The 25,094-nt window shown below is 37.6% G+C and overlaps 2 protein-coding genes across 3 annotated transcripts; one reads left to right on the forward strand and one right to left on the reverse strand.

The window, feature by feature from the left end:
* Positions 1–1,430: 1,430 nt before the first annotated feature.
* On the reverse strand, positions 1,431–14,001 carry LOC104102603 (putative methyltransferase At1g22800, mitochondrial). 2 transcript variants are annotated; one of them, XM_009610359.3, is made up of 12 exons: positions 13,834–14,001; positions 13,475–13,682; positions 13,238–13,318; positions 11,965–12,043; positions 8,761–8,902; positions 8,587–8,656; positions 8,388–8,452; positions 8,224–8,302; positions 7,205–7,292; positions 5,792–5,856; positions 5,590–5,679; positions 1,431–1,882 (listed from the first exon to the last, which is right to left on the reverse strand). In XM_009610359.3, the coding sequence occupies exons 2-12, from the start codon at positions 13,589–13,591 to the stop codon at positions 1,763–1,765; spliced, it is 996 nt and encodes a 331-aa protein (XP_009608654.1). In that variant the 5' UTR covers positions 13,592–13,682; positions 13,834–14,001; the 3' UTR covers positions 1,431–1,762. The 2 variants fall into 2 exon arrangements, with proteins under 2 accessions (XP_009608654.1, XP_070044025.1); XM_070187924.1 differs by lacking the exon at positions 13,834–14,001 and having other exon boundaries at positions 13,475–13,721.
* Positions 14,002–16,721: 2,720 nt separating this feature from the next.
* LOC138901924 (uncharacterized) lies at positions 16,722–17,350 on the forward strand. Its single transcript, XM_070189725.1, has 2 exons — positions 16,722–16,783; positions 16,855–17,350. Exons 1-2 carry the CDS (start codon positions 16,722–16,724, stop codon positions 17,348–17,350), a joined length of 558 nt encoding a protein of 185 aa, XP_070045826.1.
* Positions 17,351–25,094: the final 7,744 nt, after the last annotated feature.

Below are 25,094 nucleotides of genomic sequence, written 5' to 3' on the forward strand. Positions count from 1 at the left end.
AAAAGAATAAACTGTTGTCTGCTTCCACTGGTGCTAATAGTTGACAAACATATGGTTAGATGACGATTCTCAATAGATCGATCCAAGGATATAAATTGCCATGCCCATGCAAACTGATAGAGGAGACGAATGGTTTGGAACTCGGAAGCTTCTGAGAAAATGGAGAATGAAATATCCTTAAGCCATTTGTTTGTTGATCTTCTGCATATATGCAAGAAATAAGAATGTTAGACCACTACTTAAATACCTGGTAATGCAATAAAGTTTAGGACATCGAATGCATGCACGAAATCAATATTAGTGAAAATTAAAAGAAAAGATGGGTCAAAAATTAAGCCGGTCAACCTTCCTCAAAAACTGGGTTCACTAAATTCAGTGATTAATAGGATTTATAAATCGATTGTTCATGTTTGAAGAAGAAGCTAATAGCATAAAAATCGATCCAAGTAAACTATAAAGGAATAACTCATATGCTGTCTTGATCCTTATTTGTCTCGAACCCGTTACCCCTATAATAATGATAGAGTCACGGGTGGCCCCAAAGCCGAGTTGATCCGCGGTGCTTGCTAGTAACCACTTCCTTTTTGGAGAACCGTACGTGAGACTTTCACCTCAAACAATTCCGTGCCGAACTCCTGTTGCTGCCTTTGCATTAAACCACTATTTATGCACGTATTTTTAGTCTGGACTAACGAATCTTTTACTTCTCGATTAGTGCCGAACAATGGTGCTTGCGTTGCGGTCTTGGGTCCTGGGGGAGATGCCTGCCCATAGGGTCCAGCCTGCTTCCCGCACAAAGAACCGCCAGAAGAAGCCCTTGTCCAAATAATGAGGGCTAGGAAGTGGCTACATGAAGACTAGTGCCGAAATCAAGAATCTGTGGCTAAAACAAGTCAATAATGTTTTTATGGCTATAAACAGAGGCGGATTCAGGATTTAAATTTTACAGGTTCAAATTCACATTTTTACCACATCTCATCTAATTTAATGGATTCAAAATTTATTATTCGTACATATTTAATAATTTTTTAGGTAAAAATACAGGACATGAGCGAAGGCAATGAGTTCAATTGAACTCATAGATTCTATACTAGATACACCTCTGACTATAAATCATCCCATTAAGAATAAAATCGAAGATTTAAAGTTAAGTTATTTACTTTTCATTCTTTTTGGAATAAACTAAAGAAGAAATGTTGCCACATAAAGTGAAAAAGAATCAATATAAATCAGGAGTAATATTTGACACATACGTAGTAGTAATATAATTTTTCGACAAGTACCCGTTGAAGTGATGGAGGCGCATATAAAAGGGAGATGAGACTCCAACAACTTGTCCAACGCTATATGTTTATGTTTTGGTTTGTTAAAAAAAGACTCGATCCTTTGTTATCACAGGGAATAGAAATGGGAGTGAGATGACAAGGGGATTGGACTAAGACACCACATTGGTTCCACTAGTATAAAAACATCCTTGTGTAATGGTTATTGAACAACAGCGTTTCTCGGTACAGACATACATCAGTGTTTTTTGCAATGACAAGAAAGTTGAAGTACTCGATGGTTCAACTAAAAGTTCATTATTATTACCTATATTATTTTACAGGATTCTGCTGCATGAGTAAAGAAAGCTGCATATAAAACTTTTAGGTTTTGAAAGAGAATGTCTAAATTATGAGTGTCTCCATCCCCTCATCTTCTAGCTGCTGGAAAGCATCAGATAACAGGTAAGAAATGCATCGCCAAAGAATGTCGAGAGAAGTCAGCAGCCACCACCACTGCCAAATTGCTTTTGGAGATCCTGGAATGACACTGTGGCTGACCCCCTCTTCTTTGCTTTCTGTTGAGAATGGTGTTCCCTCCATCCAGTCATGTATATTATCTGAAAACACAATGAGGGTACGAACACAGTTCACACTTGAATAAAGTACAATATACTCCAGCAAAAGAGAAATATCTTGCTGAAGCAAATTTAAAAAGATGTGGTTAACCAAGACCAGTAGATCACATTGTTGCCACTAACAATTTAGTAAAAACCAGTTCACTTGTTTTTAGGTCTCGGTCCTACTCACTAAGGAGCTCAGTTGTGTTACGCCAGTTGAACTAGATATAGTCCCGTTCAACTTCAAAAACAATAAACATCTTCAAGATCATTTTGTATTGAATTACACTTGCTTCTACTTGAGATGCTATGGTATCAAGGGATTGTTATCCAATATGAAATGACATTCTTTTAAAACTTGCAAACTATTTCCAGCATTGAGTTCTAGAAGAACAGTGGTAACCCCTCCTTGCGCATGTGATCATCTAACAGATATTACACAAAAGCTTGATTGAAGCATGAGATATCTTTGAACTGTAACTACTCCCACATATGAGGAGCTAAGCAATCAGATTACTCTTGAGAATGCATGATAGCACAGAGGGAGAGATGAATATATAGCAGCTAGAAAACCTATCACAAAGGTAGGTATTTGGAAGGGGATAGGAAGAGTTAGTAGCATAAGATAAAACTTGTAATCTGAATAAGTTGACAGAAGAATAAATCACCTCTAAAATTTGCAAGTACTACTACTATCAAACATTGAAGTACTTTGGAACTAAGTTGCGCTGACTCTTCGTTTTTGGTGCCGCACCCGTCTCGACACGGGACGGGAGCGGGATACGTCCTGGATTCGGTCAACTAACTTCGGATACTTTGACCTGAGTCCATCGACAAATTTGGGGGGAAATTGAGATTTTGATTTCTCAAAATTAAAAATAAAATAGATTTAAGACATGAGAAATAGCATACCTTCAATATTGTAGTACTTTTGTTTTATATTTGATGCTTTGTGTTTCAGAAAAACCAAGAAGTCAAGGGATCGTGTTCTGAGTTCGGACTTCTGGTAGGCAGTAGCAGCGATATAGATGGAGAGTTGGTGGAAAGCCTTGAATGACTTTCTTTTTCTCTTTATAACTATTTTTTATAATTTTGAATTTTTTTAGCCGAATCCCCGCACCCGTATCCATACCTGGATCCGCACCCCCGAATCTTAAAATTTAGATTTTGCCGAATTCGACACTCGGATCTGTGCCCGTATCGGATGCCCGCACCCAAGTCCGAGCAACTTAGCTTTGGATGCACAACCACGGCTAAACCTAGGGTGCATAACAAAGAGAAATTAGAGAAAAATGCAAGAACGACGAATGATCTCTCTAGCTGGAGAAAAACCTTCAAAGTTTTTGAAATCAGCGACCAATGCAAGAACTAGTACATGATAGTAGAGATAAGAAAAAACCTTTCCAGCAGAATCGAAGTAGATGAAGACAACCTGATATAGATATGTGAACTGTTAAAACAGGCATCTAATGGAAAAGGTAAGGTGTGTTGAAAATGGGGGCGCAAGGTCCAGCTATACATAGAGGTTTTCAGAACTTCTGCGTATTTGGGAGGTTCGTCAAAATCAAATAATGGTTGGGTAAGAGCGAATAAGCAATAGTCATACCGGAGATTGATACAGATGCAGGGTGATCGGAGTACGCAGATAAGAGTGTAATGTTTTTAGAAAAAGGTACAGCAAAGGGGAGAAACAAAAGATTGCAAGGCATCAAAAATCATATGCAAAAGATGTTGCTATCAAGAGTTGGCCATGGGGGTGGAGGAGGCACACCTAGACCTATACAGTATTGTAGTCCATGAAACTGAAATGGAGTGAGCTACATAGATTTCCGGCGAGATGCTTTGTAGGTCATTCTAATGATTCTTTTACAGCCCCCAAAATGACACTCATTCAGAAGTGGTTCCAGAGTATGGAAAGTACCGTCAGGGATCAAAGTTATGGAGATGGAGAATCGGTATCTTCTCTTTGAGTTCCCACCGAGGGTCGAAGCAGAGCGAATCAAATACGGAGTGGTTCTGGAAAGGAGGAAAACTGAACTCCAATGGTGGTCGCGAATGATGGTATTAGAATTTCCAAGGCTCACATGAAGGTGCAGAAAACCAGCGACTGGAAATATGATGGAAGAATTCTGAGGGGGAAGAAGCTTCAGAGGACGTGCACAACGGGAAAGTCAGAAAAGATGACATGTCAGGCCACCATTTGTCAATAAAGTAGTCTATTTTTTTCAGATGGATAAAGGTCCTCCTTCATGCCGAATGAAACCCTCCTACTGCAATGGGACGATTCTGATTCTACCAGTAATGGATACTCTGGTCAACGAGGCTTACAGGTGGATGAGGAGAAACATCTTGATAGCTAACAAACAGCTCAGAGTTCGTTTTGAAAGGTTTGAGAATGAAATGTTTGACTATTCATGAAGCTGGAGGCAAGTTTTGAGACAACAGCAGATTGGCATAAGAACACTGAATAAAGATCGTAGAAAGGGGAAGAACGAGGTTAAAAAGCTGGGATTCAAGACTAACTATGGGGAAAATTCTGAGGAAGCAGGGGTAGGAAGAAGAAATGAAGATTAAAATTATTTCATGGAACGTGCGGAGATTAAATAATAAAGATAAATGGAGACTACTGATCAACTTCATAAATGGAAAGCAGGGGTGCTGTGCATACAGGAAACAAAGGTGGAACAACTAATTAAGCAGATCTGGAGCTGTACATGGGCAGATTGGAGGGAATAAAACCATCAGGTAGTAAAGGGGGTATCATTATTTTATGGGATGAAAGGCAATATCATGCGTGGAAATTCAAGAGGGCAGCCTCACACTATCATGCTTATTCGAGAGTGTAATGAAGAGTTTAAATGGGGCTTCTCGGAGCCGTATGGGCCACATAATGACAGTGACGGAGAAGATTATGATTGGAACTGGTAGCAATAGGAGGCCTATGGGATGTACCATGGGTTTTGGCGGGTGATTTTAGTACAACCAAACAAGAGGAAGAAAGGAAAGGATGCAGAAGAACAAGAGCAATACAAAGATTTATAGAATTTATACAGGAGATCACTATTGTGGATCCTCCTTTACATGGTGGATTTTACACATGGCCCAGAGATGATAATAATTCCCAAGCATCAAGAACTGACAGATTTCTCATGTCAATAGAATGGGATGAAATCTTCAGAAACATCAAGCAGAAAGTTTTGACCAAAGCATTTTCAGACCACAAACCTTTGATACTGGAGTGCGGGGATCGGGAGCCAAGTAGCACATAATTAAATTTGAATATATGTGGCTAAGGGCTGAAGGTTTTCTTGAAAGTGCAAGAATGGTGAGATGGATATGCAGTCAGTGGTACACATGAAATAGCCTTGTTTTCAACCTTAGTTTAAGTTAATTCAATTTGTGGCCATGGACCAGTGCGTAGCAATTTATTTTGATAACTGTGGTGTCCGGCCAGCTTGCTGGCACCACTACTACTCCACGGGTACCTGTTACCTCCCACCAGCATAGGTACGGGTTAACTCTGTCCACCAAGGCTTGATCAGAGGAGAAAAATCACCTAGAATTTTTGCCTCCGCTATTTGAACCTAAGACCTCATGGTTCTCAACCCACTTCATTGACCACTACCACTAGGCCACACCCTTGGGTTCATGCATGGCAATTATTGGCTTTAAATAAAAACTTTCAGCATCAATTCCTCTTAAATCACCTGAAAGGTTGCTGGAATTGTGCCATCTTCGGCTGCAAACATTGACTCATAAATAGCTGCTGTGGCCAGGGCAGTATCCTTTTTCAATACCTAATCCATGGAGAAAATGGATGTTAGAATGCTGAATCCAATAAGACAATTAATTAAGTAATTTGGATTCTTCATCAAGTTAAAAGGGTAAAAGAAATTTCAGCAGAATTACCTTGCTCCTTTGCAGTAGAGCATTAGTTTCACCCATAGCACGGAGATGTTCTATCAACTCCAGAGCTGCCATACAAGCAAAGAGAAAATAAGCGTAGAAATTCATACTACCCAAAATACACATCCAAAATACAGCAATGTTAATAGCTATTTTGAATAACAAATACGTGGAATTTCTAATGATGACCACAAAACGAACATGGCACTCAGAATTATGTTTATATTAGCTGCACATTTTCAAAATAAGTAATCTTAAATTTAAATTGAAAAGTACTTTTAAGAATTTTCTTGTGGAAAATAAAGTAGTCAGATATAAATGAGAATAATAACATAAAATGAGAGAGAGATTCATGGAACATTTTGTTTAGAAGACATTGCCGAGACTGAGAACAGGATAAACTGTTGGATTTTCTAGTAAAATACAGAGGTTCCAAACTCAATTGCAAGGAAAAGATGAGCTGATTGGAGGACAAAAGAAGAGGTGATAGTTTACTGTCAAAGAATGCCATGGATTGCCCACCAGAAACAATTGCATACTTGATCATTGGCCCTGAAAGTTGATCTGAAAGACTTAGATACCCCAAAAGTGGCCTGTTAAAATTGGCTTGCCATTAGGGGAACATACTTAACTCAAGATAACCTTAGTAGAAAAGGGTATGCTGTACGCAGTAAATGCGATCTATGCCTAGAAGAGGTGGAAAACACAAGCCATTCATTTTTGCGGTGTAAAATTACACAAGATGTATGGAATATGTTTGTTTGTCTTTTGCAAGTAGAATGGGTGATGCCATATAGTCTGAAAGAAGACTTGGTAGCCTGGGGAAATTGGAGAGTTGGAAAATCCATCGTCAAATTGTGGAAGATAATTCCTGCAGTGATCATATGGTGCATTTAGAAAGAAAGAAATCAGATTTTGATGGAATTTCAACTCCAACTCCTGTTCTAAAGGCTAGAGTTTTGATGAATCTTTTTTGCTTGGAGTAAACTTTTTACTGTAAATAGCACCGATTCTTATTTTGGATTTGTAAGCTCCTTAATTTTTTTTTGAATTCTAAAAAAGAAATATGCTCCTTAATTTTTTGTCGGGAGTCATTGACATTGTACAGGAACTGACTTCTTTTGTAATCTTTCTGCATCATCTAAACGTCGAATGAATGAAATCAACCTTTGCTCGACGCAAAAAGAAAAAGTCCAGCACTCAGAAGAAAATATGTCCATATAGATGATATGAAAAACTTTACAGAAAGCTAGAAAATTGTACAAGCAGAAGTGGAGAGCAAGGGAGCATAACAAGCAGTGCTGTTGTAAACTTAATACATATTCAGATATGGATTCATGCATGTACAAGAGGCTGATGCCAGGCAGTCTACTTGAATACGAGGTCGGAAACCAAAGCATCAAGTATAACTCTTACCACTGCTATATCGAACTGTATACTCATCAACATCAACCCCTGGAAGAGTAAAGCCTGCTCTAGTCAAGAGATTGCCGGCATCCCGCACCTGCAGCACAAGATTATATATGCTCATTCACATGAAACTTTTACTTTCCGATAAGTTGCTCCTCCCACAAACCTTTTCTTCATCTAACGAGCAATAATACAATATCTATTTATAGCTTAAATTACCAACAATGAAGTGATATCTGACTCTTCACCTACCCAGATGGCAATTCTTTACAAAAATAATACAGATTCTTAGTCCTATTTCCAGCGTTCATTGTGATTACAACATATAACTAAAGTTTCCCCATTCCCAGGGATGAAGAGGAGCATGAGGTAAATAACAAGAAATGATGTGTTGCTGCCAGAGAGGCAGATAACCCTACTGCAGACCATGAGCCTTTAACGTACTGTAGTTGAACAATAGTTTTACAGGATGGTCCAGACTGAAATCCACATTTGACATTGAACAAATGCTTCCTCATTCCATATATTCCCCTACTCCCTTCCCTCAAATAGAAGTAAAGTTAAAACTGAAACCACTCCACCTACCTTGAACGGAATACAATAGCATTGTGTATCTCAAAGAGAAACAATTTTATTATACGGAAACATTTATCAATTGAACTAAAAAAGAAACTTAACAAAAAAGAAATTTGGTTGACCCGCTGACATGAAACAAAAAAAGTATGAGCAGAGTCAATTTTACACTAAATATTACAAATTCAGCTCATGTAATACGTCCTTAAGCAATAAGACCTATCTCTTTCTGAAAAATAATCCATGATACAGTGGCCGAAATTGGTCACCGTTCCAAACTGAAATTTCTAGAAGTGTCTACTGTAAGATCTTATAAATAATAAAAGATTGTTAAACATGCATTACTTTAGGAATCTCGAGATTGTTTCTAGTTTTGACAAGATCCAGAAATCCAAGCACCTATGAAACAATTAACAAAATCAGTGTCCTATAGCCAAACTTTTATAACATACTTGAGCCAAGGGTGATAGTCGTGGACTGATGCCCCCTTCGCGTTCCATTTGTGCAACAGTGCAAGCGATTCGCAGCTCCCTAAGATAATAGCAATAATGACAAACATTAAAAACAACTACAGACATAGAGACTGCATGCACTTAATAAAATGGAAGTGAAATACTTCAATGTTTCTCCGCCAAGAATAGCTGCCAAAAATAAGCCATCTGACTTTAAAGCCAATCTGCACTGGTAGAAGTACAGTTATAGTAAGTGTCTTTTGGAGATATTGTCATTTTGAGTTCAAGAATAAAATAATGGAAAATGAGTAAGAAATAGAAGGGCATGTAATCTGGCTGCATCCAACCAAACACAGCAAGCACCTGTATCATTGCTCCAGGAAGATCATTTGTCCAATGGAGTCCCAAGCAGCTAATGACCAGATCAACAGAACTTCCCATGTGAAACAAAAGTATCAAAAAAGGATGTTATTCCTTAGTCCACCAGTAATTTATTCCCATCATTCATTAAGGAAAGCATAAGATAGTTATACGTACTTTTCTTTCACAGGCAAATATTCTTCATCGCCAATAATGTATGATGTTTCAATGTTATCATTAGGAATTTGCTGCTCAGCATCTTTACACAATTTTACCATATCACATGATGCATCCATCATTAGTAGTTTCTCAATGCCACCTGAAAAGCAAGAGTTATGCCCATAATCATGCTCTAGCTTCATGGAACAATATAAGCATGTTCATCAAGTGGTTCGTGAAGGTCAAATTATTACTCAATCCAGGATGAGCCAAGGTTGGTTTAAGCATCATCTTTGGTTGAAGGGATAATTTCATCTAAAAATTATTACTCTGAAGTGATGGAAAATTAGTGATAGATTAATGAGATCCTTCTTGTCCAATGGAGACATCTTATGTAGTAATGTTATTTTTCATTTTTGAAAAATGCAAGATAATTTTGTATAAAATTAAAAAGAAAATAGAGGACGCCCAAAAAGGTTACAAGGCTAAGTGAGTCCGGATGCAGACCAAAGCAAAAGAAAAGTCATCTTTTTTTGGGGCCATAGCGCCCTAGAACGTTTTCTAGAAATCATCATCATCCTCAGCAGGTTTATTTTGGTTCATAAGCACGTTTATACTCTCCCAATTGCCTAGGTGGAGTACGACTCCAGTACTTTTTGTGAGAGACCTCTATTAATCATTTTTCCAAGAAACTTTTGAAGTCCCCCAACGCTAAACCTATACTCAACATATAAAACATTAAACAAAGCAACATAACTTTTCTTAAGTAACTTTTCCACGAAGCAGAAGTCTCCTTTGCTTGGTCTTTTCCCTCTTGAGATCAACATCAATGAATCAACTATAACTCAATCCCAAACAAAATTAGAGATGGCTATATTAATCCTTTGTAAATATTTTACTCCGTTCGGGCCCAAATCGTTTCTTGCTTATAAATAATATGTTTTCTCGGGCAAATTGGAAGTTATCTAAAACTAGAGGTTCTTTAAATATCAAACTTATTCATAAATTTTCATACTAGTCTCTAACCATATCGAAAAGAATTTTGAAAGACACTAATCCTATGATATTGTATTGATTGACGAGACGCGAGACGGTATGAACGCGCAATTAGAAGTATGGAGGCAGACCCTGGAATCTAAAGGTTTCAAGTTGAGCAGGACCGAGACAGAATACTTGGAGTGTAAGTTCAATGGCGAGACTCAAGGAGGAGAAGGGGAGGTGAGGCTGGACTCGCAGGTCATCCCTAAGAGAAGGAGTTTTAAGTACCTTGGGTCTATTATTCGGGGGATGGGGAGATTGATGAAGATGTCACACATCGTATTGGGGCGGGATAGATGAAATGGAGAGTCGCTTCAGGTGTTTTGTGTGACAAGAAGGTACCACCGAAACTTAAGGGTAAGTTCTACAGAGTAGTGGTCAAACTAACGATGTTGTATGGGACCGAGTGTTGGCCAGTCAAGATCGTTCATGTCCAAAAGATGAAGGTAGCAGAGATGAGGATGTTGAGATGGATGTGCGGGCACACCAGGTTAGATAGGAACAGAAATGAGGTTATTCGTGACAAGGTGTGTGTGGCCCCTATTGAGGACAAGATGCGGGAAACGCAGCTCAGGTGGTTTGGTCATGTGAGGAGGAGCACAGACCCCCCGGTGAGGAGGTGTGAGAGGTTGACATTGGAGGGCCTACGGAGAGGTAGAGGTAGGTCAAAGAAGTGGTGGGAAGAGGTCATTAGGCAAGACATGACACAACTTCAGCTGACCAAGGACATGATCCTTGATAGTAAGGTATGGAGGTCGGGGAATAGGGTAGTAGAGTAGGTAGTCTAGAGTGTTCATAACAGTAGTATTGGCACGCAGTCTCGCTTTCTGTTGGTAGTAGGTTTTTATGCCTAACCGTTGTTTTCTTTCATTGTTGATCACCTTAGTGTCTTGTTGTTTTTATTCAACTTTTATATGACTTTTTGGTACTATCCCTTCTTGTCTATATTTTCATTAATGTGGTGCTTATGCTTTCCTGAGCCGAGGGTCTACTGGAAACAACCTCTCTATCCTCACAAGGTAGGGGTAAGGTCTGCGTACACACTAAGTCACTAACTTCCCCAGACCCCCACGGTGTGGGATAATACTGGGTATGTTGTTGTTGTTGTTATGATCCTGATATTAGCAACACATAATGGCTAAACCTTAATCCACACTAGTTAGTATCACCTATATGGATTCTTCGTTTCCTGGTATTTTGTACTTAGCTAAGTTCGCACCGGTACCAAGAAATTGTACTTCTTTTGAAACAACTACCTCCAAGTGGTTTTATGTTTACCCCGAGCACCTTCAATCATCATAGTGTTGCATCCATGAAATGGTTGTGGATATCTATGAAGATCATGGTTTAAACCATCTTAGTCGATCTTCCTTCATTTCGTGTATAGTACTTGCATCCTCTCTTGGATGTGTACATTTTCATCTTGTCCAATATTGTATGATTGCACATCCATTTTAGCATACACACTTCTGCAACACCTATATTATGGATATGTTAGGCCTCTAGCTCTCATATCGCATTAAAGGTCTCGCCACCATTCAGTAAAAGTTCCGTGAATGTTTCACTGTGTCAGGTATCTTCCTATCGTATAGCAATCCATAGTACTCCTCCCTTTCAGCCATCCTATTTTCATGCTCTTTATTACATCTTTATCTATCATGCTCTACTAAATTGAGCCTAGATAGCTGAATCATTTAAATTCGGGCACCACTTTTCCATCTAATTATGCTTCACTTTCATTCTTCTTAAAGAAAAATAATTTATTAAATAGTGCAACCCTATAAAATCAAGTACACAACATCCAGGAGAAGCTAAAGATCCAAAGAAGTAACTTCTTCAAGCTAGTATAATTTTCATAACTTCCATCACGTAAGACATGTCGGAAACGACTTCTCTACCTTCCCACGTTGGGGTAAGGCCTGCGAACACACTACCTTCCCCATACCATACTTATGGGACTCTACTGGGTTTATTGTTGTTGTTGCATCACATAAGACACGTTTAACTACTCCTACACTAACTAATTAAAATTGCGTCAATTTCCTAGACAATTTGCTATCAAAATGAAAGCTTAATTTTTTCATAAAATATGTTGAATATGAAAATTTTGAACTGAGAAGTCAAAACTAAGTAATATTAAGAAACAATAGTTAAAACATGTGCCTCAAGAAACTTTTTTCTCACCACGTCCGCGCAATAACCGTCTGATAGCTTCCATCGAACCCCCCATACACAATGCCGTTGGAAAAGTTCTCTTACAATCCTAAAAAACACAAAAAGATGTAAAGCTACACTATTGAAGCACAATTAATGCTTTTAGGGAAGCGATTAATGTATATCAACAAGAAACTCGCATAATTTTTGTTTCTTTTCTGTGGGAACAAACCCACTATTAGGGGTCACAAAAAAATCCTAGAATAAATTTCGTGTACAACATTTGGTTTGCAATATTTAACTACACATACTAATGAAATCTCTGCAAAACTAATACAACATTTGGTTTTCAGCATAACACCACTAATGCAGCTTTTGACTTTTGGCATTGAACTCTGCATTACTAATACTGGCATAGCTTGTGCGAGAATCTATGTATTACGGTATATTTTATGAAATAGAATGTGGAATAGTAGTACATGTATTGGCAATACGCCGATAAGAGTATCTAAAGAGAAAAAAAAACTTAAAGTAAGTATCACTGAAGAACAATTTGATGTATTGTTATACGCTTATAACAATTCCTACATTGTTATTCAGTCACAACATAAATCCCTATATTATTATCAGTATAATAATCCATGCGTTATAATCTACAAATAATTAGTCCATGAATCAAATGACACCCGGAGCACCTTTTACTTATCCAGGATCCTAGAGGACGTGCAAGCCAACTAGCCCAAGCCTAGTTCTCCTACCTCTTCATCTTCTCAAACCAAAAACTGATTGAAGTTGTTTCTTCAACAATAACTACATATCTTATAGTGAGATGACGTACATTAGAGCATAGGATGTTGAAATTTACTTAAGTAATTAGGCATCATTCACCGATTTAAAGAAAAGTAATCAGGCATCATTCTGAGCATAATGGCTCAACCATAACATTATAGGCTCATCTAATCTTTATCTAGAGAACGGCACGACGGAAGTCACCCATATATTTTAGATCTTAATATACACTCATAACGTCCTCCCACTCATCTCTCTTTTGGTACGCGATTACTTTGGCTTCCCTAATTGTTGTCTCTGTCTATTTTCTTGTCAGTGTCCACCTTTCAACAGATGGAAGGAGTAATTATATCCAAAGTAGAAACGAATCAGGACGGAAAATGCAAATATTAACATTTTGCAGTATGATTGAGACATAAATACACTCATAAACGAAATATTTCACCAAAAAGTTAAACATAGTTGCACGGAAAAAAAAAAGTATTAAGGAAAAAAAAAAGTTCAAACTAAATACCTCTAGTCGATCCAGTAGATTTTCAGCCACAGTATCAACAAGAGAATCCTTGGGCTTCATCAACCATGCCGCTCTATCACGCTGCCAACCATGAAAATCAAATTAAAAATGCATAGTATAAACGGAAAAGTGAAACTGAAAATTTGTAAAAAGAAATTATTTTTTTACACAAATAAATTTGTATGTTTATGGTTGAAATCGAGGTAAATGGAGTTGTGAGATAGAAGAAACTTTTACTTGCACGCGCTTAAGATGACGATCAAATATTTTGAGTTTGGAGCTCTGAAAGCCATCTCCGGCGTCAGTACAGTAGGATCTTAGGCCTCTCCGACAAAGAGCTATGCTTCTTCTCATTGTGGATTAGGTTTAGCAACAGAAAGTCGGGTTATTTATGGGCTAACCGACACTCCAGTCTCTTCTCGAGTGTACTTTGCACCTTTTATACCTGTTAAGTTAAAACATAGTCAGTATATTTTTAAACTTTGGCCTGACAGGAAATTTCACGCAAAACCAGCGTTGCTGCTGCTTCTTCTTCTTCTTCTTCTTCTTCTTCTTCTCACACAAATCATGCCCATAAATACCCAAATTGTCCCTACCTCCAAACCCTTGTTGCCGGCGAGCAGTTCCGGTGATCGGTGGAAGCTCGGTAAATATAACCTTATCAAGGCGTCGACGCCGGTAATCGACGGCGGCTCTTTCAAGTGAAAGAGGTAGGGCCGGCCATTAATGCGGATGATCTTAATGAAGATTTTGCTCAACAAAGTAACACGGCATTAATTTGTAGTAGTAACTTAACTTAATTTGTGTTTGGTAGAGGTCCAGTATCTTTTAAATTTCGACGTAAAAAAGAGATTAGAAGGAAGTAAGAACTCTACATTTGATTATCTTTAAGACTTTTTCGGTTTTTGTTGTGCCAAAAGTGTTTTTTTATTTTATTTTTAAGTTAAGGTATTAGTCGGATGGAATAAAATACTTGTAGAAATAAAAAATAATTTTTTAGAATTAAAAAAAGTAGCTTGAAAAAATACACTTAAAAGTATTATTTAAGAGCTTGGCCAAAAATATTAGTTACCATTGAAAAATGTTTTTCAAATTAATTAGTCAAACACAATCTGTCTAGCATAAATAAGCTGATTTTAAATTAATTAGTCAAACACAATCTGTCTCGCATAAATAAGTTGATTTTAGAAGCTTGATCAAATATGATATATAAGCATTTATTGCAAGAAAATCATAAACTAAAATTAGAATCCAAAACGCATCTCAATTATTCCAACGCTAAATTCTTTCACTTTCTAACATCAATTTGTAAATTAAATGACATAATCTCTTTCTCGAGATTCTATTCTACGATGCCTATAAAATCTAAGGTTCAGCCGTTCTTTAGCTTTTCTGGGCTTTTTTGGTGTTATTGCCTTCTTTTGATTTTGACAGCTCGAATCTTGCTTCTTCTGTTGGTATAGGCTGAGAACTTGTCTTTAACAGCGATATACCTCCAACAAATATAAAGCCTAAGGGGTCCTTTGGTTGGAAAGATTTTATTCCGGGATTAATTATTCCGGGATTAATTATCCCGAGATTAGTTATTTCACCTTTCCATGAGGATAAAAAAATACTACAATCCCGGGATAATTAATCTCGGGATTAATTATACCGTAATTTTTTCCCAACCAAATATGGGATAAACTCTTCTTAAATTTAGTCTCATGATTAATTATTCCTTGTCCCTCGTACCAAACGATCCTTAAGGAAAATATCTATGAAATTTTCCCTTTTATTTATTATGTTGGTGAAGGTTATAACCAAGTAATTGTTCAGGATGATGCTTATGTTGCTGATTTTTTTAAGTGAATCAGTAAACAATTTTATGCCCTTAATGCGGATAATCTTAATCAAGATTTTGCTCAATACAAGTATACAGGTTCATTATCTTTTAAAAGTTACTGTCGAAAAAAGATTAGGAAGAATTCTACATTTGATTGTTTTTTTACTTAGATTACCTTAAGCAATTTTTAAATAGTAAACTCATCAAGCTTTGGATGCAAAGGAGATGTTAGCTAATTTTTTAAAGCAGTTTTATTAGCATCCTCATCAGCCATCTTGATAAAATGATAGACATACCTTAGATCAACTCTTAGCAAAGATCATTGCTCCTCCAATTTTATCTAATTAATAAATCTTCAATAACTAGATCGAGAAACTTATCTTTGACAGTCTATTTATTCAAGTTCGTACAATTAATGTACAACTTACAAGAAACATCTTTCTTCCAACAAATAAATTAACATTGGTGATGAACACAAAATTTGAATATGTTGAATGACCCATGTATAGAGAATATGGGACTTTATATAACCTCAATCTTCTCCCACAAATGTAATCCAATTCTGAGGTTTACACTCATTTTAATGAAGACCTACTAATGTGAGAATTGACTTACCAAAAATTGGAATTGATCGATACTCATAGGCGTATCCAGGATTTCAGGAAGATGGGCGTACTACTATCGTTCGATTTGATTCTCTAAAATTGTCATGATATATAACAGCTTGGCAAATAAACTACGGTCAATGTTATTATTACAAAAAAAATGTATCATTTCATTTACAAATATCCATGAATAGTTTTCCTACCTTGGATAATTATCAATCATAGCATTATTATATAAAATCACAAATACTTAGCTCTATATAATAAAACTAAACAACTATTCAAGAAGAGAATAGTAAATGAAGAAAGAGGGAACTTGAAATTAGATTCAAGCTAATTTAGAATTTCATTTTTTAGAGTTTTTGAAACTCAAAGATTGAACAAAAAAAGAAATTGAATAAAACACAAAAGAAGAAGAAAGAAAGAAAATCCAAGAAAAAAAGAACAGAAAAACAAGAATTTGATTAAAAGATAGAGGAAGGATCGGGATATGGACCAGGTGAGGTATATCAAAGACGAGGACGGTAGAGTATTGATGGGAGATGATCAGATTAAGCGGATATGACAAACTTACTTTCATAGATTTCTGGATGAAGAGGGGGATCATGACATTGTCCTAGGTGAAGTGGGACATTCCGAGAGTCACCGAAACTTTAGGTATTATAAGTGCATTAAGGTTGAGGAAGTCATGGGGGCTTTGCGTAAGATGAGTAGGGGTAGAGCAACCGGGCTAGACGAAATTCCAATAGAATTTTGGAGGTGTGTGGTTAGAACAAGCTTGGAGTGGCAGACTGTACTGTTTAATGTTATTTTCAGGACGAAGAGGATATCGGATGAGTGGAGATGGAGCACGGTCATACCGTTATACAAGAACAAATCTGATATCCAGAGTTATAACAACTATAGGGGTATCAAGTTACTAAGTCATACCATGAAAGACTGGGAGATGGTGGTAGAATTGAGGGTGAGGAGGACAGTGTCTATATCCGATAACTGTTTCGGGTTCATGCCGTGTCGTTTGACTACAAAATATATCCACCTTATTAAGAGGTAGATGGAGCAGTACAGGGATAGGAAGAAGGATTTGCACATGGTGTTTATTGATCTGGAGAAAGCGTATGACAAGATTTCTAGAGAGGTTCTTTGGAGATGCATGGAGCTAAATGTGTGTCGGTTGTCTGTATTAGGGTAATTAAGGACATGTATGATGGAGCTAAGACTCAAGTTAGGACAGTGGAAGGCGACTCAGAGCATTTTTCGGTTGTTATGGGGTTACACCAAGGATATGCGCTCAACCCGTTCTTATTTGCCTTGGTGATGGAAGCACTGACACGCCACATTCAAGGGAAGGTGCCATGGTGTATGTTATTCACTGATGACCTAGTTCTGATTGATGAGATGCGAGACGACGTTAACGAGAGGTTGGAGGTTTGGAGACAAGCCCTTGAGTCTGAGTATTTCAAGTTAAGCAGGACTAAGACGGAATACCTGGAGTGCAAGTTCGGCGCCGAACCGAGGGAAGCGGGCACGAAAGTGAGGCTTGAATCACAGGTCATCCCCAAGAGAGGCAGTTTCAAGTACCTTGGGTCGGTTATCCAGGGGGATGGGGAGATCGACGAGGATATCACACCATATAGGGGTGGAGTGGATGAAATAGAGATTAGTATCTGGAGTTCTGTGTGACAAGAAAGTGCCTCCGTTACTCAAAAGTAAGTTTTAGAAAGTGGTGGTTAGACCGACCATGTTGTATGGGGCTAAGTATTGGCCAGTTAAGATTATCCAGAAGATGAAAATAGCAGAAACGAGGATGTTGAGGTGGATGTGCGGGCACACTAGGATGGATAAGATTAGGAATGAAGATATTCAAGAGAAGGTGGGTATGGCTCCTAAGGACGACATGATGTAGGAAGCGAGGCTCAGATGGTTCGGGCACGTATAGAGGAGAAGACCAGATGTCCTGGTAAGGAGGTGTGAGCGATTGATTTTGGCGACTACGAGAAGAGGTAGGGGGCGACCTAAAAAGTATTGCGAAGAGGTGATCAAATAGGATATGGCATGGCTTCCGATTTCCGAGGACATAGCCCTTGATAGGAAAGTGTGGAGGTCGAGCATTAGGGTTGTAGGTTAGGAGGTAGTTGAGCATTTTCCTACTTTGTATATGTGTAAGGCTAGTCTGATAGGGTTTTGTCTTCGACTGCTAGTGGTTAATGTAGTGTCCACACTATTCTCCCCTTTTTCATCGAGTCGGGCCTTATTTACTGGTTATTATTATTATTTTTCATCTATTCTCTGATTCTTATGTTGCTGTCATTATTTCTATTATTTTCTGTTGATAGTACTGATATATTGTCTCTCTTTTTGTCTTCTTAAGTCGAGGGTCTACCTGAAATATCCTCTCTACTCTCTTGGGGGTAGGGGTAAGGTCTGCGTACACACTACCCTCCCCAGACCCTACTTGTGAGATTTTACTGGGTTGTTATTATTATTATTATTGTTGATTAAAAGATAGGTCAAAGAGTGACCAAAAAAGAGAAGAATGAAAGGAAATGAAAGAAAAAAGAAACAGAAATGAAAGATTCAAACTAAATAGTAAAAGGATTTGAAATTAAGGGGCAATGGCTAGGGGATTCGAACTCTGACGGGGTTAAAGGTGCAAAAAGCGACCACTACACCAAATGCTATCTTCAGCATGAGTTCCCACATGCAAATATAAGTAGTTTACTAGAAAAATACTAGTGTGCTACACAGTCTAGGAAGGAGTGCATGGGTTCACGTACCCCACACCCATCCACGTAGATCCGCCCCTGTTGATACCATGTGAAAGAATATGAACATCCAACTTATTGAGTGACTTGCATTGTTATAGAATTTGGATGCACCTATACTTTGTGTAACACAATTGAACTATCTTCGAGCTCACCAGTAGCTACAAAATTAGTTGAAAACAAAGATTTGTACATCATAATCTCTGCGTTCTCCACTAATATATACAAGGATGCGGGTAAGGTTGCACTCTCTCGGGGTGCGATGTATGACCTACTAATGTTGGACGTATTTATGTGTTTTTGAATATTACTTGATTTGTATTTTTTATTGATTTTGGGTTATATTTTATATAAATTATGTCAAATATTACTAAATTATGGAGGTTATACTAATTATTTAATAATTGTTGAATTAGGACAAATATGGATTGAATTGGAAAAAAACATGCTAAAAGAGGAAGAAGAGGGAGGCATCACGTGGAGAGTCATTCAATTAGAAAGAAAGAAAAATAATTAGCATGGAGACATTGGAAAGCAACACGTGAAGGAGCACTTGGAAGGAATAGACATCAAATTGGAGTTTGTGCATTTTGGACAGTGACGCATGCTCTATCGCGCTTAGAGCAAATTGAAGGCAAAACGTTTTTGGTTTGTGCGCCAGCGCTGGCCTGGACCCTGCGTGACGAGGACTTGTCCTATTTTGCCCGAAACTTGGTTATTTCGGCCATATATATCCCAACTCGTATAAAAGGGGTCCTAAACCTATTTTTTTTTGGAGGGAGGGGGGGAGGGGAGGGAAGGGGGAGCGTTTTTTAGAGAAAAGCACAAGCACAGAGCCGTCGTGCAGGGCGAAATTCATCAAATTCCATCTTTTTTTCGCCAAACTTAGTAATTTTTATGTTTCTTTGTATGATTTGTTGTTTGGCTACCATTTCTATGTGGAGCTAAACTTCACGTTCTAGGGTTGTGGTTCTTCATGACTATTGTTATTCAGATATTGATTTTGCTTTCTTGATTTACCATATTGGTTTATTTACTCAATCTTACGCTTAATTATTTAATTGCTTGATCACCAATTGAATACTATCTACGAATCTAGAATTGAACTCAAAAGTGGGAATTCTAGATTGCACATAGGATTGAGTAAAACAAGTTCTTGAACCTGGGCATCAGGGAACGAATTTGCAGTTAAAATAGACATATACCTAATTGCCTTGCTTGGTTGATGTACAAGAATTATAAATGAGTTCTCGTTAGTTCTAATTCCATAGACATATAGGCGTTAGGTTAGCTTGAATAGGCGAGTAAGAACTCGACAGATTCTTATGAGCAATATTAACCTTGTCAAATAATGAACTAGATGAATCAATTAGTCAATTCAATTGAAGAATACAATAGAAATGCTAGATAGCCCATAACCCTATATTGTTTTCATTACATTGATAATATAAAAATCTGTTCTTCCTTTGTTCAGAGTTCATTATTTATTTTCTTTTTAGTTTAATTATTTTAGCATCACTACTTTTGAGTTTAATCCTTGTCTTGATAATTAGGACAGTCTAATCTAGTTAATAGTTGATAATAAATCCTCGTGGGTTCGACACTCTATCTTATCACTTTATTACTTGACAACCGCATATACTTGTGCGTGCGTTTGGCCGCAACACATTTTTGGCGTCGTTTCCGGGGACTTGAAATTAGTTTTTTTTCTAGATTAGATATTTTTTTTATCTATTCAAGTTTTTTTGTTTTAGTTTAGTTAGTATTTTTTTATATTTTAACATGGAATCTTGGAATAAAAATTATTCGAATGATGGTTATTTTTATTTTGATGGTCCTAGTCCATATTATGGAGGACTTCACTGGTGGAAAAATTGTCAGAATGTTCCCGGAAGCGAGTTCTGCGCACAATTTCAATCCTTTGAGTGGAATATTTGTAATATGTGTGGTGGTCACGATGGCCATTGGGATGGTTGTCTTAATTCTTTTCATCCTTCTCTGAGCCCTTATTGTGATCTTTCTAATAGTGTTTCTGAGTTTGATAGGGGCAATGAAGTGCAGGATGTGGAACGCGATGGATATTAGGGATATTCTGAGGTAAGTAGCAGAGCAATAGGGTGAACTCAAAAAAGATATGAAAAGAATGAGGGCAGCAATCACAAAAATGAAGGCCAATTTGGAAGAATAAATGAAGAGAGTGAGTACTAACAAGAGCAAAATTTTGAAAAAGAATAGATTTTGAGCCAAACTTGGCTGGTGGAACAAGCTGAAAGATTAGAAATATATGAGGCTTAACGTGAAAAAAATACAAATAAAATGAGATACTTTATAGAAGGAAGAGCTGCATTGGGACAAGAGATCGATAAATTTGGTACTATTATTCACGACTTAGAGGCCCAATTGAATGCAAAAATTTATGCGTCTAATACCCAAAAAAATAGTAATGAGTTGTGTGAAGCTGAAAAGGAGCTTATACGCCAAATTGAGGAGCTAAAAGTGGAGAGCCAATCATTCGAGCATATTTTTGTTGATGATGCCCATGTTGAGAAAAGTACACTAGAGCCATGTGAGAAAGCTGATAATGTTATATTTGAAGACTCTTGTGCATGTAAATATGAGGATGTAAAGAGTAATACAATTTTAGAGTTAGGGCATATTGGTCCTCATTTCATACAGTTTTCAACACTGTGTTTGGATGATGACATGTAAATCGAGTCATCTGAGCCTTTGGAGGAGCCAATAGTCGAGGAACAAGGTGCTTACATTCTTGAATTCGTCGTGCTTGAGAGACAGAATTACATACCTCATCCGAAGGCCAAGAAGTGTAGAATGCGATATTGGTTGCTTGGCCCAATTAAATTTGTCTCACCGCCCCGGGAGCATAACAGAAAGCTTGAAGCCAAATTAGGGGCTCAATTCATAAGTTCGAGGTGAAGGCAAAAAGTAGTTCAAGACGTGCCGCGACGTTAATTTAGGCGCTTGTTGGGAGACAACCCAACTTTACTGCTTTCTCTTAGTTTTGATATTTTTTCTTATTGTATTATTTTTGCAGTGTTGTTTTATTTTGTGGAATTTTGAGAATAGATTTTGAGCAAAGCCATAGGAAGTGTGCAAAAGTGAGCCAGATGGTTGGAACTAAGTGTGGGATGCCCGCACAAAAGATCATGGCTGTGAGAAGTCTGAGTACCCCGTGAGACGCTATTGCTTCGGCCTTTGGCCTTCAAGGAGTTTCTTGTCCACCCTCGTTATTTATTTTTGCTTTATTTGTGCATTAGGGAACACTTCACTCTTTTAAGTATGGGGTAAAAAAATTCCTCTAGATAATTAATAGTAGTATGTTAGTAGTAAAAAAAAAGGTAGAATACATAAAATGACACCTGAACTTGTACCCCAAATCCTTGTTACACACCTGTTGACCACGAGAATATTTTCAAACACTCAATCTTTTAAAAGTGTATCTATTACACACCACTTTGATATTTGACCACTTATTTTAAATAGGTGTATGCCACGCACCAATATCATCGTGACATGTGTTATTAAGTTAAAAAATAAAAAAGGCCTCCAACAAAGTTTTAAAAAATAAAAAGGAAAGGAACCCAGCCCAAAAAAAAAAGAAAAGGAAAAGGAACTCATCTTCTTCCCAAGACCAACCACCAATCATCTTAATTTCAACTACCAAAAATTTTAAAATCAAGCTTCAAGTTTAAGATCCAACACTTAAATTCAAAACATTGTTCTTTGGCATTCTTCAATAAGTTTGATCCAACTCTCAATTCCTCTCCAAATTAATTCCAACTTGAAATGGAGCTTCCGATCAACAACTAATTCAATATCCAAACATCAATTTTAGTAAAAAATAATTTCACATAAACAATTTTGGTATTGTTCTCTTGATTTTTCGGGCCAACAATTGCACTTTTTGAATCGAAAATTTCTGGGTCTAATTGAAATCGCACTTTTCGAGCCAACAATTTCACACCAATCTCTTGATAATCCGAAAATACTTTATTTACTAGTTGAAAAACGAAATAAAAGTTTGGAAAGTAACCAAAAAAAAACTAGAAAGAGGTTCTGTGAGCATTAATAGAGGAAGAAAAATGAAGGAGATGAATAAAAATAAAAATAAAAATAAAAAATCAGAAAAAGTTGGACATGTGGCATTTTTATGAGGCTTTAGATACAAAACTATTTAGTTCACTCGCCTTATTTGTATGTAAAGGATGCACGTGCCATGTAAGCAAAGATGTGTGTAATAGATACACTTTTCAAAGGTTGAGTGTTTGAAAATATTCTCGTAGTCAACAGGTGTGTAACAGGGATTTGAGTACAAGTTGAGGTGTCATTTTATTTATTCTGCCTAAAAAAAATGTTACTTTTTATTTTGAGTTGAACTTCTTATTTTTGTTTTTGTAGTAGTGTAGTATTTTAGTAGTAGTTTTGGTAACTTAATTTTTTTTAAATATGAAAAATCAAAACAAAAAAAAAATTTAAAAATTTGGACTTTTCCTAACGATGGATCACCTAGACAGTTTTCTTGAGGGATTAAAGTCTAACCAATAACACACACAAAAAAAAAATTATACGTCTTTTATTTTTTCTTAGGTAGCAATAATCCCCCGTGATTTTTTTTTGTACCTCCGTTCTTTTCCATGGGATGTATTTTGAACCGGGTAGTAATTTTTTATTTTTAGAGTAGGTTAGACTTTAGGGAATAAATAGAAGAAATATGAGATTCCTAAGCGCCCTTGACTTGTTTCATAGTAGCATATTTAGGTTTTGGCATGTGCAGTATCTTCCCTATATTTTGAAATTGTCTATGATGCCTGTAATGACCCAACCGGTCGTTTTGAGAATTATAGCCCCGATCCCCTGTTTACTACTTTTTCCGTATCTTTTTCTGCTTATGTGACTTGCCGGGAGGCTTTGGTTGTGTTTTCGGAGTATTTTGGGACACTTAGTCCCTAAACGGAAGTTTAAGTCTTAGGATTTTTGATTGTAGTTGGAATTGTATGAAGACGACTCTGGAATAAAGTTTCACCGGTTCTGTTAGCTCCGTTAGGTGATTCTGGATTTAGGAGCGTGTGCGGACTGTGAATTAGAGTTCCGTAGCTGATTTAGGCTTGAATTGGCGAAAGTTGAATTTTTGGAGAGTTTGATCGGTCGTGGTTTAATAGGTTTCGGCATCAGTTTTAGAAGTTTGAAGTTTCAAAGTTCATTAAGTGTGAATCGGAGGGCGATTCGGATTTTTAGCGTTGTTTGATATGATTTGAGGGCTCTACTAAGTTCTTATGGTGTTTTAAGACTTGTTGGTATGTTTGGTTGGGGTCCCGGGGGCCTCTGGTATGTTTCAGATGCTTAACGAATTGAAATTGGACTTAGGCAAAAGCTAAAGTTTTCTGGTTTCTGGTGTTTCGCACCTGCGGTGGGGAGACCGCAGGTGCGGGATCGCACGTGCACAAGGTCTATCGCAGAAGCGGAGTGGGGTAGGTGCTCAGGGGTTGCAAGTGCTAGGCAATTTTACGTATCTGCGATGCCCGTAGATGCGCCAAAGGAGCGCAGGTGCGAAGTGAGAACGCAGAAGCGGACCAGGTTCCGCAGGCGCGTACATGCAGGTGCGTCCCCTTCATCGTAGATGCGGACCCGACCCCCTTAAGTCATTTACGCACCTGCGAGGGAAATTCCGCTAGTGCAGCGTCGCAGGTGCTACAGTAGGTCTGTAGATGCGGAATCGCTGGGCAGAAAAGATCAAGTTCGAGGGTTTGTTTTCCATTTTCAATTTTGGGACCTTGAGAGCTCGGTGTGAGGCGAATTTATGGAGGGTTCTTCAAGGAAGTTATTGGGGTAAGTAATTCTAACACGGATTGGACTATGTTTCATGAATCTATTACTATTTTCATCATCTCATTAGGGATTTGAGTTGGAAATTTGGGAAAAAATGGTAGTTCCATTTGGAAATTGTTGGTGTGTAGTTGTTAGTTCCATTGCTCGAGGACGAGCAAAGTTTTAAGTATGGGGTCGTGATGTTGGACGTATTTATGTATTTTTGAATATTACTTGATTTACATTTTTATTGATTTTGGGTTATATTTTATATAAATTATGTCCAATATTACTCAATTATAGAGGTTATACTAATTATTTAACAATTGTTGAATTAGGACAAATATGGTTTGAGTTGGAAAAAAACATGCTAAAAGAGGATGAAGAGGGAGGCATCACGTGGAGTCATTCAATTAGAAAAAAAGAAAAATGATTAGCATGGAGACATTGGAAAGCAACACGTGAATTGGAGTTTGTGCGTTTTGGGCAGTGATGCATTCTCTATCGCGCTTAGAGGAAATTGAAGGCAAAATGTTTCTGGTTTGTGCGCCAGGCGCGACGCGCTGGCCTGGTCCCTGCGTGACGGGGACTTGTCCTATTTCACCCGAGACTTAATTATTTCAGTCATATACATCCCCAACCCGTATAAAAGGGGTCCTAAACCTATTTTGGAGGGAGGGGATACGTTTTTGAGAGAAAAGCACAAGCACAGAGCCGCCGTGGAGGCCGAAATTCATAAAATTCCATCTTTCTTCCGCCAAACTTAGTAATTTTTATGTTTCTTTGTATGATTTGTTGTTTGGCTACCATGTCTATATGGAGCTAAAATTCATGTTCTA

This window comes from Nicotiana tomentosiformis, chromosome 11 (genome assembly GCF_000390325.3).
Source record: "Nicotiana tomentosiformis chromosome 11, ASM39032v3, whole genome shotgun sequence".
Classification (NCBI taxonomy): domain Eukaryota; kingdom Viridiplantae; phylum Streptophyta; class Magnoliopsida; order Solanales; family Solanaceae; genus Nicotiana; species Nicotiana tomentosiformis.

What these genes read in the sequence shown, in the direction of transcription:
- LOC104102603 (XM_009610359.3), bottom strand. Translation starts at nt 13,591, where the DNA reads ATGAGAAGAAGCATAGCTCTTTGTCGGAGAGGCCTAAGATCCTACTGT. An exon ending in GTCATCTTAAGCGCGTGCAA is followed by an intron (nt 13,319 to 13,474) that starts GTAAAAGTTTCT and finishes CATGGTTGGCAG; the next exon opens with CGTGATAGAGCGGCATGGTT. An exon ending in TACAGTTCGATATAGCAGTG is followed by an intron (nt 5,857 to 7,204) that starts GTAAGAGTTATA and finishes CTTGTATGGCAG; the next exon opens with CTCTGGAGTTGATAGAACAT.
- LOC138901924 (XM_070189725.1), top strand. Translation starts at nt 16,722, where the DNA reads ATGGAGCAGTACAGGGATAGGAAGAAGGATTTGCACATGGTGTTTATT. An exon ending in TTTATTGATCTGGAGAAAGC is followed by an intron (nt 16,784 to 16,854) that starts GTATGACAAGAT and finishes TGTCTGTATTAG; the next exon opens with GGTAATTAAGGACATGTATG.